Raw genomic sequence first — 14,115 nt, forward strand, 5'->3', positions numbered from 1 at the left:
TGTTGGGTAGAGCGTCCGCTAGGAAGCTGGCGCTGACCGGACGATCTGCATGTTTCGGGCACCCGAATCATTTTTCTATGCGTTCGGAAGTTCGGGGAAAAAACTAATTTTCACTTCTCCCAAAACTCCGATTCGATTCGAATCAACTCCAAATCAATTCTAACTCAGCCTAAACTTCCCCAAATCCATTCTTGTCATGTCTAGCACGACTTTTATCCTTATTTTGCCAATTTGCCAACGTTTGATACATTACAGTGAATTTCAGTACACTAAATTGTGACTTGTTTAGTTTTGATCTTAAATTACTAAATTGGAAAAGTCATCAGCTTTTTATCTCTCAATTATTATCATAACATAAAAGGCTATCTTTTGTAAATTTTCTTGTGCATTAGACTCTCTATTGTCTTCTCAACTGTTACAAGTGAAAAATGCTTTGCTAGATCTTGGTAGAAATGTACAGAATTTTTTTGAACTATGGACCATTTTGAATTGGCTACCCAATCCTTCAAAATTTTGATTTTACTACCCAACCTTTTAATTTTTTTGATTTACATCAGTCAATGATAGTTTAACTTCAAAATCTGAAAGTGTCGATTATCTTTACTGGTTTATTTAGTATACTTAATGCAATTCTCACAGCTATAAATTTATTAAAATAAGTAACTAGATTAATTGAAGCTAAACTATCGTTGATTGAGGTAAATCAAACAAATTAAAAGGTTGGGTAGTAAAATTAAAATTTTGAAATGTTGGGTAGCCAATTCGAAATTGTCACGCCCTGCAACCAACCGCCAATTTGGACCAGGTCGCGGCGCTGGCGACAGACCGCCGAACGGACCGGGGTTTCCCCTGTACGCGGACAGAGTCTCCCCTGTACGTTCTAGGCGTCGCAATCCAAACAATCAACGAATGTCCCAACAAGGAACGGATACCAATCCAGATTGCAAAGGAAGTATCAAATACATAAAAACTAACTGCTATTACAAGCATTCATTTTCATTCACTTAGTACATTTCAATTCAGTTTATATTTTACTTTCACTTACAATCATTTGCTTCACAAGTTTAATACATCTTGCCTTCTAGTCCCCTAAGCTGGACTGCCTCAGGGTACTGCTACCTCGGTCTCTGTGGTAGGGCGCTATCTACTGAGCTACGCCCTCGCCTTGCGCCACCGCGCTGCACACGTACAACCTGAAAACCCTGAAACAACGTGGGGTGAGAACCAACTCCATGGTTCCCAGTGGGTACGGCCACCCAAGGGAAAAGCTCGACCGATAGGTCCGAGGAGGCACTGCAACATGTTAGTTCAACAATATACAAGAGATATATATTCAATTGAAATACATGCCATGCCTCACGATATGCGATATGGAAATCATGCAACTCTATGCAATAATTAGTAGATCATCTGATCCTACTCATTACTTAGCTACTCTTAGCTATATCTTTACTCTAAGGTTTCTATTACCTCATGATCTCAACTCAGTCCACTAGCCTCTAAGGTCTCTGTAAGATATCGAAATTCGACGATATTGGCTAACTTTGGCCAAATGGACCAAAGTGAGCGATTAAACGAATTGGACGAGTTCCATTCGGTGTTTCAATATGTTTGGAAGAGCAAAAATGAGTTCCAAAAGTGTTGGAATAGTTTTAGCGTTATTGGACGCGAAAAGAAATCAAAACAGATTGAAAATCAGCAATCTGGAGCTGTTGTACCGGTACAAGGGTGATGGCTGTACCGGTACAACCATCGCAGCCAGGCTGCGTAATCTCGGGTTCGAAGGCTTCAGGCGCTGTACCGGTACAAGGCTGGCTTGTACCGGTACAAGCTCTGCGAAACAGGCAAACCCGAGGCTCGGTTTGCGCTCGGTTTAAGGGCCTGTACCGGTACAAGGTCCCGTGTACCGGTACAAGGGCGCGGCAGCAGTGGGTTAAGTTGCAAAATCTGTTAAAAGGAGGGCTTTTTAGCATTTTGTTACAATAGAGGTTATATCCCTCTTACTCTCAGCCCTCTTCCCTCTCACTCTCACAGCCCCTCTCTCTCTCTAGCTCTCTCTCTCTCTAACCGGTTGAAGGAGAAGAAGGAGAAAAGGAAAAAGAGAGGAAAAAGAAGGAAAAAGAGAGGAAGAAAAGGAAGGAGAAGAAGGAGAAGAAGGTTTTGGAGCTCTTCTTCACCTCATTCTTGGCTTAGGGCTTGCTTTGGAGCAAACCCTAGAGGTAAGCCTTAACCCTAGTTTTGGATTTCTAGGGTTTGGATGGCTTTTGTTGCTTTTAATGGTTCAAATGGAACCTAATGAGTTTAGAGATGATGGATCTAGCTCACATTGAGGCTAGCATCCATGGTTTTCCTCATAGATGCTAAACCTAGGTTTTAGAAAGGGTTATGTTGCTTAAGAATGGTTTAAATGGAAACCATTGAAGCTTAAGAGAAGGTTCAATCCCAAATTTGGAGCTTGAAACCATGATTTCTCTATTGTTGCTAAACCTAGGGTTAGATTTGGGGTTTTTGGAAATATAAGGGTTTGATCTCTTTTGAGGGGTTAGAAACCTAATTGCTATGCTTATAAACGCGTAGGCGAAGACGGTTCGTCGATCCGACAAGTGGGTGCGAAGATATCGCCATTTGTTGTGCTAAGGGGTTAGAGCTAACCCAACAAAAATTAAGCGGCGACAAGACTAGCACGAGAACGCGTCTCGGAGTGTTTTCGGCATCACCCAAGGTGGGGGAGTGCCATACCGAAGTCATCGGGCAACCTTCTATGTCCAAGTTTAATGTTGATCTAATTGCATCTTGTTATATCCATATAGGGTTAGGAAATGATTATTGTTGCTTATACTTGCATGCTAGTAATTCAATAAATATGTTTTGCTTGGTTGGTTATGATCTAGTATGCATGATGATTGTTGATGAAAACTACATGTTGAGAATCTAGACCCTATATGAGATGATTAATGTTTATGTTGCTAAAGAACTAGTATGATGAAACTAGTGTTAATAATGAGTCAAAATTGATGAGTGGCATCTAGTTTAGAAAACTATGACAAGTGGCATCTAGTTAGAAAAACTATGATGATTGACATTGATGATGTTTCCTTGAGATGATCACATTAGTGTAGTTGAGACACTATGAGATTGGGTACAAGTATACCTTGATTCCATGATGATATTACCCTCAAAGGGGTTGTTGCTGTTGCTCGTGAGATGATCTTGCTCACATTGCCTGTCTGCGCTTGGTGGGGTCGCTCCCCTCAAGTTGTGCGCTCCGGAGTTTGGTCACTAGAGAGGCAGCCCTGCTCGCTGCTCGGATAGCCGCTTGTTATCCGCAGGCGTACTCGGGGATCGTCCAGCTTGGCATCCCTAGGAGATTGATATGTGAGCATTGCTTGTGAACCTTGCGTTCACTTGAGGATTGGGTTACCCATTGAGTCTTACCCATGATTGATGTTCATAGTAGCTATTCATTGTTCATATCAGCTTACTTGCTTACCTAGTAGCATGTTTTATAGTTACTATGATAGCTGTTGTAGATGTTGATAGTTGCTTACTTACCCAGCTTTGTTTATTGTTCATGCATTCATGATTCCAGATTGAGGCATAGCTTGATATAGTTGTTTACATACCCGCTTTCCGTTCAGCTTAGTTTTATATATATATTGCATATATATCTCTCTATGCCTACTTGAGACCTAGTGGGTAGATCGGCGGAGTCGGCGGCCGAACCCACTGGGAACTATTCGTAGTTCTCACCCCCGTGTGGCTTTGGGGGTACAGGTACACAGGACAGCGGGCCTTCGTCGATGGATCGCGGCAAGGGCATAGCGCCCTAGCAGTTGGTTGATAGCTTTACCTTCCCTACTTGCATTAGCTCTACCCTGTACTTTTGGTTATACATTTTGAGAGTAGATGTTGTATAGGGTGAGGTTTTGGAGAGCTTATGATGTATATTCATTTTGGATAAAGAACGCAAGTTGTATCAAAGTTTAAAGTTAAATGAAATCGAAAGAGGTTAAATGTTTCAATGATGTCTCAAATAGCTAAGTTGCTCTCTTTTGTATACTTGTATGGTTTTACTTGTATCGCTTGCTCTAGTTGGTTGTAGCACTGTTTGTGCTCTCGTTTATCGTTGTTTGATTGTGTATGTATTCAAGTTGTATTCCTGGGGACTTGTTGTACACAATCTGTTGCTTAGCCTTGGGCGGACAGGGGAAACTCCGTCCGTTCGGCGGTCGCGCCACCGCCCTCGAACCGGACCAAATTGGCACCGTTTTCGGGCCGCGCGGTTGGGGCGTGACAGTCTCTATTACCTTAGCTCAAGCCTCTATCTCTAGCTCATGAGGGTTCCTCTACCCTATCACAGCTAACCACACGACTCGGCTCCGAGTCAATTATCCGCGGATAGCCCGCGCGCTGGCTGCTCATCAGCCTACCGCCCTATCTGTCTCAGCCCCCTAGCGGCGAAGTCGTCGCACACGCTAAGCTCGGCTCCAGTCGCACGACTTGACCAACCGGTGGCGATTGCGTTGCACTTACCCAGCGTGAGCTCGAGTCCTGACACATCGTCTGGCGGCGAACGGATCGCGCCACACCCAACAACGGTACATGTCAGACTTAGCCACCTGGAGGCACCCGCATCGTACTTACCCAGCATGGATTCAGTCTCCTCTGGCGGTCTGATCCTCAAATGGCCTAACCATCCTGGCGGCGAAATCGTCGCACAAACGCCATGGCAATGGTTCAAGCCCCGGGCGGTGATCTCCATGTGATCGGCCCCAATCCTCCCTCGGTACCAAGCTCGGCGGCGAAGTCGTCGCACACACGCCCTAGCTTCTACCAGGGTCATCACAAGTCATGGGATTCCAGAATCCACTTTCACAGGTCGAGAGTCCATAGCCAACCCTATATTTTCGACCTAGCTCAACCTAGTGGCTGTACCACTATACTCGTCAACCTAGGTTCCAATACTCTAGGTTCTATGTCCATGTCACTTAACCTAGATACACTTGCTAGGTTCTTGTCATCTTTCCCTAGATGTCTCCTTCTAGGTTTACTAGTTCGGCCTAGGTTTACTAACACTAGGTTCGATGCCACACCTAGATTGTTCGACTCTAGGTTCACTTGTTTAACCTATGTTCTTTAACACTAGGTTAGATGCCACTCGATCTATCTGACAACCTAGTTGCCCAATCAACTCTACTCACACTAGAGTTATTTTCTAGTTCACATGCATATTCTCCTAGCATATTACTTAATGCCGATTATGCATTCTTTACTTTAGCTAACATTATTCGCATGTCACGTCAGCGTTTTAACGTCTCATTCATCATGCTTCTTGTCCTTGTCTACATGCGCATGCATCAATATGGAGATACATTGCTAAGACATAAAGGGCGACCTAGTCGCTTCGGTAAGCATAACCCACCTTTAGTTAGCCTTCTGATTGCTCGTCGACACTTGCAATCGGCCTCCCGCGGCACTCGGCACCCATTTGGGGCCCGATCTCATAGTTGCTCTCCAAGAGCGCGCCGTATCGCCGTCTCAAGTGCTAGCGATCTTCGCCCTGCCTCTACGGTGCTCGGGACCCAATCTCACAATTTATGGACGTCGCCTCGGCCCTCCAGGCGGAAACGAAGCTCCGAGCGCCCGTTTCTTCAGTATCCTCGCAACGGCTTGTCGGATTGCCGAACCGACTTCGCCAACGTGTTTCGTTACCTACCAATTAGGTTTACAAAGGGTCAAATGAGATCAAACTCACCTATTTACAAAAACCCCATTTTGGATGCCCTAGATGCCATTAATACCAAACCCACCAAATCGATCTATGATTTGGGCCTAGTCCATCAAAATTGCATGCTAGGGTTCCAAATAAACCATTTCTAGAGATCAAAATCCTATCTTTAAGGATTTACCAAGAGAAGCCATGAAACTTACCTCTCAAAGAGCTCCATGGAGAGAAGAAGAAGACGAAGATGAAGATGAGGAAGAGGATCTCCTCCTTAGTCCTCTTCTTCTTTTCCTTTCCTTTCTCTTTTTCTTCTTCTCTTTTCTCTTTTCTTTCTTTTCTTTTTTTCCCCTTCGCACGATTAGAGGGAGAGAGAGAGAGAGAGTGGCTGAGGGAGTGAGAGAGAGAGAGAGGAAAGATCTCTCTCTAATACTCTCTCTCATTTTGTAACAATATCCCCAAAGGCCCCTCCACTTTTCACCTCTTACACAACCCCCTACTGGGCATTCTGCGCGCGGAGGGACCGGTCTCCCCGACCTGGGATCGGTCCCCGGGGCCTCCCCCCCGCGGACACGCGTTCGGGAACCGGTCCCTCCCTGAGAGACCGGTCCTCGGGAGACCGGTTCCTCTCAGAGAGACCGGTTCCGGAGAGCTAAACTTTCGGGACTTAGCTGATTTTCGGCCATTCTCGCGGGTGTCGCAGGCTGGGACCGGTCCCTCCTCTGCCAGGGACCGGTTGCATCAGCAACTCCACAGCCTTCAGCTGATGGGACCGGTCTCTCACCTCCAGAGACCGGTCCCCGAGAGCAACCTCAGCCCAAAAATGCAGATTGTATTATTTGCTCTCGCGGACTCTATTCTAATGCACTTCTTTGGTTTCGTGCACCCCAAGCTTTTCCAAAGCTTATCAACTCGAGCCTTGGTCGATTCTGGACGAAGCACGACTCTCGGATTTGGAGAATTCCTGGGTATGACAGAAATGGTCTTAGTTCACATTTTTACCCTCGATATAGCTTAATTAGAGTAGTTCTTCACAGAACTTTTTGTTAATTAAGATTCTACTTGCTTCTTGTGCAGACATGGGAGAGTAAACTTTTATATGATTGTATTCTTGCCTGTTATAGGAGATTTGTCATTAATATGCCTTATGCAGTAAATTTTTTCAAGTCAGAGAACAATATAATAAATTGTTGCGGTTGTGTTGCCCATAACTTCATGCTCACACTCGAAAGTTCGCAACAACAGGTCGCTGCTGTAGTTATGCTATTTTATTTTGTTCATTTATAATCTTCTAATGTTTTTGTCATATTTGATGGTCACTACTGGTACTACCGTTTTTATTTGTCTCCACTGATTAATGCTTTGACTACCAGTAAATGAATAAATAAACACCCCGTGAAAGCAGACTTCCTTGCGGAGCTCTGCACCTGCCCATAAACACATTTAAAAATTGTAGTTTCTCTCCTCTAAATATTTAAAACATGAATGCACCAGTGAATACTGATGTGAAAGTCTAAAACTGACGCATGAATGCATGCATGTGGGCACACATGCGTGCATGCATGCATCCATGTGTGCTATATTCATGTATTTATGTGAAATGAAATGTATATGTGTGCAGTGCGGTTCAATGTACTAATACGTCTATTTTTACTTGTCGTATAGCTTGCACAGAAGGAACTGCAGAAGATTAATATGTACAAGGCTCCTAGAGATAAGCTTGTTTGTATCCTCAATTGTTGCAAAGTTATTAATAACTTACTGTTAAATGTTTTTATTGCATCGGATGAGAACCCTCCCGGAGCTGATGAATTTCTTCCAGTCCTCATTTATGTGATTATTAAGGTAATTTCAGTTTCAAGCATAGACATGGTTGTAGAGTCAATGTAGTAAGTCACCTGGTAAGGCATAATTCAGCAATGCACTGCTTGAATGCACCCTCTTTGGTGCTTTAGATGGTCTGAAAATGCTAGACACTTCCTCCAATCTATAAAATGGCGATGGGAACTCTACACTGAAGAAGCATTTGACCAGATGCTGCTTTGCTGGTGGTTCCCACAACCATTTCAAAGCATTGAAGGTAGGGGCTTCCGAAGTGCATTCGGATTTTTCGGGCTCTCTAAAGAATCATATTGGTGTGTTTTGGCAACACCAACTGAGGCCTAAGTTCACTTGTTTCTACACTGCAAGATCAGGCCAGTGTTAAATTTACAGACTATATCTTCCACAATTATAAGTGTATGCTAACTCAGCATCAATTTCATTACATCATTGCGCTATTAGAACTAAAATTTGTTTACTTTTTTGCGACATTTGTCACTTTGCTGGAAAAGGTCACTTTTTCATGTTTATAGAAAAGCTTATGACTCCTGATTTTAGAGCAACTGTTCTTCAGCATTCTGTTAGTTTTCTAATTTGTTATTAATGTGCGTTGCTTATAACTTGTTGCTCATTGTGTGATCAAGGTTTAGATTTTCGCTGTAGGTCAGTTTTTCAGAGTAGCTTTGATTGCTCATCTTGGAGATGCTGCCAAAGTTGATAGTGAGAAGCCAAGTTATTTTGACTGGCTGTGATCAAGGATTAGCATGCTGTTTGGCACAGTTGGCATGTTCTGGATTTGCCGTTGTGGCCGTTTTGTGTGTCAATGCATCCCAGCATGCAATCCTTGAGTCTTGGCCTTGTCCTAGAGGCATGGTCTGTGCAAATAGTGTGAATATAGTAATGGGAAATCCTTTTTTTCCATGATAAAATAGAGGTATTAGTGGCATGTCCTAGAGATATTGTCACAGCCCGCGACCACTCGCCTATTTGGCCGAGGTCGCGGCGCCGACAGCGCCGAACGGACAAGGTTTCTCTTGTACTGCGGACAGAGTCTCCCCTGTACGTTCAAGGCATCGCAATCAATACAATACGAATGTTCCAACCAGGAACTGATATCAATGAAGATTGCATAATGGAAGGTATCAAACAACATAAACACATCCTATGTTATTACACGCATTCGCANTTTCTCCCAGAAAATTCTAAATCTTCTGTTTTCGCTCCGATTTCAGCACAGGTCATTCCCAACCTATATTTCGCTTCTCTAAATCCGATAAAATAGTATCTCATACTATTTTTATTTATTTTCACTTTTCTATTTAAAATCCGGTATGTTACATTCCACCGCAACCTTACCGGAACCATCTAAATGTACACCGTGACTTCATGATTTTAGAAGTTCGGTATGTTACAGATATCGAATTACTTCTGCAATTTTTGATACAGTAGAAGTATTATTTTTAATAGTGTACTTGTGAAACATTTGAATAGTGGAAGGATTTTCTTTTTTCCTCTTTTGATGGGGATGACCAATAAGTTTGTAACCCCATTAGTCTTCTTCCATAAAATTGCATAGTAAAGTTGGCTATATGGAACAAATACAAAGATAAATTGTTCAACATTTGCATTCATGTGCTTGAGCTTGAAGCTTAATATTGAGTGGACTAAACCAATTAGGAAAACAAGTAGTTTACGAGTAAGGCTAATTGAGGAAGCCATCAACTCAACTATTTGAAAGAGACGATGATCAAAAGAGGGTTACCTCAATTGGGTGCCTTACCACTCTATTGATTTATTTTACACATCATAATGCCTCTTTTTCATGTAGAAACATTTTTCTCTATATTTTTCTCAATTGGTTGCTACAAACTTGGTTGCTAGAAACTTGATTGCTACAAACTTGGTTGCTAGAAACTTGATTGCTACAAACTTGGGTGCCTTACCACTCTATATTCTTATTACTTGATTGCTACAAACTTGCTACAAACTTGGTGGTGAAAACTTGTTGGGCATTTATTACTTGATTGCTACAAATTATCAGCATGTATCTTTTTGTTATAATTCTTACTAAGACCTGGAGATTTATCTTTGTTTTTCAAGCATCATTTGATGATGAAGTTAAGATTTGTATATTGGTAATATGTTGGACCACATTTGATATCCTCTTTCTTATGCAGGCAAACCCTCCACAGTTGCATTCAAATCTGTTATACATACAACGATATAGACGTAAATCACGATTAGTCTCTGAAGCTGCATATTTTTTCACTAATATCCTCTCCGCAGAAACTTTTATTTGGAACATTGATGCACAAGCACTTTCAATGGATGAAATTGAGTTCCAAAAGAAAATGAATTGTGCTAGAGAACATTTGCTTGGTTTATCAACTAACTCAGAAAATCCCGTAAGTCAAACCAAACTTGATGGCACGCAGAAAACAGAAGAAATTTTGAAAACTAACAGGCTTTCGGACTGCTATCTACCTGCAATCAGGCAACAAAACAATTCAAACCAAGCAAATGAGGTAAGCATGAATTTAGGTGGCCAGAATATACTAATTCCAAGGAAGCAATCCGTTTCAGATTTAGAGAATAAAGGAAGCAGCGATCTACTGAAGGATGATCACTTGATCAGATATTTTCAGCAGTACCCTTTCCTATATGCTCGTGCTGGAGATCTATCAGTTGAGGATGTAGAAAACCTCCTGAATTGCTACAAAAAACTTGTTCTAAAGTATATATCTCTTTCCAAAGGAATGGGTGTTATCAATGAATCTCTTCCTGGTCAAAACATGCAAATGCTGTCAAAAACTGAGACTCTGAAAGAATTCGATGATGCGAAGGTGCTGGGGATAAACAGTGAGAAAGATGAAGGGATTTACAGAGAAGATGATGTTTCAATTGAAAATTTGCTTTCTGGAGGAGATGACTCGGAGACCAAGAGAACTAGCGGTGGATTAGTTGATAATCCAAGTGCAGAGAGGGAGAAGGAAGTCTGTCCTTAGTCTTGATGCACTTCACCACTTGTTTGAAATGGGAAATTTCTCTTAATCCATACTTTTAAAGCAGGGAAATAATCGTCTGCGCGAAAAGTGTTATTCTAAACAATTTGATGTATCAAATCGAGCATTTTACTGGTGTTTCATTCCCCGTATCAAAACCTCATTAGAAGCAGAAACAAATCCTTCCTCTGAAGAAACAGATCGAGTATTTCAGCAGTGCGCACATGTGCTGGTATGTATACTCTTTCGAGCATGATCTTGTTTTATAAGATGGTCTCTCTTGTTTGACCTCAGAGGCATGTGTCCCTGTTAACTTATTCTTAGCTTGTGCAGCTTGTGCAGATGTTCATCCATTTTTTTTTTGTATGTTGTAATATTAATGTGTATCCGTTTTTAACATTCCTGCCATCTTAATTGGAGCTCTGCTGGGATTACTTCATGAACACAGTGCGCTGCATATGGAATCTGATGCTTAAATTACCTCTTAGGAAATTTTATAAACTAATAATATTTCAAGAAGTTCTAAGCTGCCAAAACAAACTCATCATTAATTTCATGCTTAAGACTGCTAATGTACCGTCTATGCTCCTTAAACTGCTCGTTGGCTGTTAACTTTAACGTTGTGTATGTTGTGTAAGATAACAAATTAAATCATAATAAATATTGTTGGTCGTGATCTAGACACAGGTCTCTCTGCGAGTTTTTGAAGCTCCTCGCTAGTTTTATTTGTGAATTAAAATTTCAAGTGTCTTAATTGTATTAAAATTATTTGTATTAAAATTCGCATTGCTTATATTTTTTTGTTCTTCGCTGGAAAATAATATCAGATAACTCAAGTGACTTAAATTTTTTTTAGAAAAAGCCATAATATCAATTTAAATAGAAAGGAAATGAATTTAAATATTTATCAGTTTCCTGACAAAGGTTCCTTTGTTAATGACTTGGCCAACTTGAACATCTTAAATTATGTGCATGAATCAATTGAACAACATGTTACAATACGCCGACACATCAAGAGCAAGAAGTAAGGGCAGCACTTTTAGGAGCTCGTGAAGGCAGCATTTTTAGGAACTTATAGCAGTACTCCGAAAAGATCACAAAGGAAAATGAGAAGGCATCCAAATGAGAATGGCTTTGCAACATTACTAGGATAATTAAAGCAGAATACAAGTGCTGTAAATTGTTAGGAGGCAAACTCTGCTGTTGATGCCGTATTAATGTGTAAATTCCACCACAAGTCCCCGAACCCGAACGTTTTGGCCAAGTTTAATGTTGATTCTTGAACTTATGCGTCACATTCGATAATCATACTTTTTAAAGTATTTCACTTTATTTACTTAATTTTCTTCCTTCCTTATTTACAACTAAAGGAAGGAACTGTAAATATTTTTGTGCAGCATGCATGTAGTGAACACTCAAACGCATCTTGTATTCCATTTCCACCGTCCATTGAGCATAGGCTTTTGCATAGATATTCGACATTTGAATTGTTCATTATCCGTTTGAGATGAACGTTTTGCATAGATATTTGACATTTGAATTGAAAGTATGGGTTGGGAGAAGAGCTCATGGATGCAGGAGGCATGGATGTCAAGATGCATTTGGTGCATGCAGTATTTTCCATCTATGCAAAAACACTCTTTTAAGTAAAGCACTTTCAAAAGTTTCGTGTATTGATGAATGTCTAACTAGTATAGTCTTCTTCTCTGTTGTATTCTCAGTTGTAATAATGGGCGTTCGAGTTCCTAGGAATTGCTAGATTGTCTCTGTAGCATACCGGATTTTAAAATAAGGGTAAAAATAAAAATAGTGTGAGATACTGTCAAGCCCCCGCCCCGAGCCCGCTACCAATTTGGCATTATTCGGGCGCGGCGAGCGGACCGCCGAACGGACAGCACCTCCTCTGTCCGCCCAAGGCTCGAACTACTAGATTGTGTACAACAAGTTCCCAGGAAACAACTTGGATACATACACAATCAGCCAACCATAACAATTATGAGAGCACAAACAGTGCTTATCAAACAAGAGCAAGCAACACATGTAAAGCATACAAGTGATAAAAGAGAGATGTACTTAACTATTAACTAATTAACTTATACAATTATTCATTCTTTACATTCATACAAAATGTAGGTACAATCCACTCAAAACCTCACCCTATACATCGTCTACTCTCCAAATAGGTATAGGGTGTAACTAATGCATAAAGGAAGTAGCCTCTACCAATGTCACTAGGGCGTTACGCTCTTGCCGCGATCCTCACCGGGGACGCTCGAGCTCGGACCTGCAATGTGGTGGAGTGAGAACTACGAATAGTTCCCAGTGGGTTCGGCCGCCGACTCCGCCGATCTCCCCACTAGGTCTTAAGCAGGCACAGATAGATATGCAGATAAATATAGATATATAAACTGAAAGCAGTAACGGTAATGAACATCTATGAACTATATTCTATCAATGCCTCAATCCAGTATAATGCGTGCATGGAACTCATAGTAAGAAGGCTGGCTATCCTACTACCATGTTCAACAACAAGGTCATTCATTTGATTACCCAATCTCTCGGCGAACGCAAGGCTCGCTCACAGTCTCACGTCTCTAAGTCTCATAGGAGAGGTGGCTAGCTATTCACCTACCCCGAGACCGCCTGCGGACACTACACTGGTCCAAGGGCACTACACTGGCCCCCTCGCGTGCCAAACTCCGGAGTGCACTACCTGTGAGGAGCTACCTCCACAGGTGCAGACAGGCTAAGTGAGCTCGATCCAATCTCATGAACTGGGAACACCCTAACCAACCAGGGGTGATAGCAACATAGTATCTCACTATACTAATGTCCTCATGCCGCTCTTGCACTACTTAATGCCACTCGTTCAATGTTTAAGATTAACTAGATGCCACTCGTTCTCTTGACAAGTTCTTGATACACTAGTTTCCAATACACTAGGTTCATATTCACATAAACATATTCATCATATATAGGGCGAACTATCTCATAATATTTAACTCATGCATACTAGGTTTTCATTCATGGTATCCACAACCTAAAACATCACTAGCATGCAAGGATATGCACAATCACATTTAACACCCTATAATGCTATATCGCAATATGTAAATGATCGACACTAGTACTCAGACATAAAGAGCAGCCCGACTGCTTCGGGATGGCACTCCCCCACCTCGTGGTGATGTCGTGACTCTTCGATTGCGATTTGCCGACGTCTCGACGCCTCGTTGGCCTTCTAGGTGAGAACGAAGCTCCGGAGGTCTTCTTGGCGATAACTTCGCACCTACTCGACGGATCGACGAACCGTCTCCGCCTACACGTTCAGGGACCTAGCAATTAGGTTTGCGACCATTCAAATTAGATCAAAACCCTATATTTGCCAAAATCCCAAATCGAAGCCCTAGATCTCGATATTGGAGAAATCCGCGGTGCGAGCTTCGATTTGGAGCTCGAACCTTCTCCCTAGCTCCAATAGGTTCCATTCGAACCAATCCTAAATCAGAAAACCCCCAAACCCTAGAAATACCATCAAAGGGTTTAGAGCTTACCTCTAAACAAAGCTCC

At 41.9% G+C, this 14,115-nt stretch overlaps 1 protein-coding gene and 1 long non-coding RNA gene across 4 annotated transcripts in view; both read left to right on the forward strand.

The window, feature by feature from the left end:
• The window catches only part of LOC109716113 (vacuolar protein sorting-associated protein 9A-like), a 42,416-nt gene extending 31,437 nt beyond the window's left edge, over positions 1 to 10,979 (forward strand). Inside the window, exons 4-5 of one of the 2 annotated variants that reach the window (XM_020241434.1) lie at positions 7,388 to 7,567; positions 9,721 to 10,979. In XM_020241434.1, the coding sequence (XP_020097023.1) occupies positions 7,388 to 7,567; positions 9,721 to 10,548 (1,008 nt within the window). In that variant the 3' untranslated portion in view covers positions 10,549 to 10,979. The remainder of the gene's footprint in view (positions 1 to 7,387; positions 7,568 to 9,720) is intronic. The other variant, XM_020241436.1, reaches the window with a different exon arrangement.
• On the forward strand, positions 2,188 to 4,022 carry LOC109716115. 2 transcript variants are annotated; one of them, XR_002217839.1, is made up of 2 exons: positions 2,188 to 2,219; positions 3,775 to 4,022. It is a non-coding gene; the product is annotated as an uncharacterized LOC109716115 (long non-coding RNA). The 2 variants fall into 2 exon arrangements; XR_002217838.1 differs by lacking the exon at positions 2,188 to 2,219 and adding an exon at positions 2,702 to 2,722.

This window comes from Ananas comosus, linkage group 10 (assembly GCF_001540865.1).
Source record: "Ananas comosus cultivar F153 linkage group 10, ASM154086v1, whole genome shotgun sequence".
NCBI lineage: Eukaryota > Viridiplantae > Streptophyta > Magnoliopsida > Poales > Bromeliaceae > Ananas > Ananas comosus.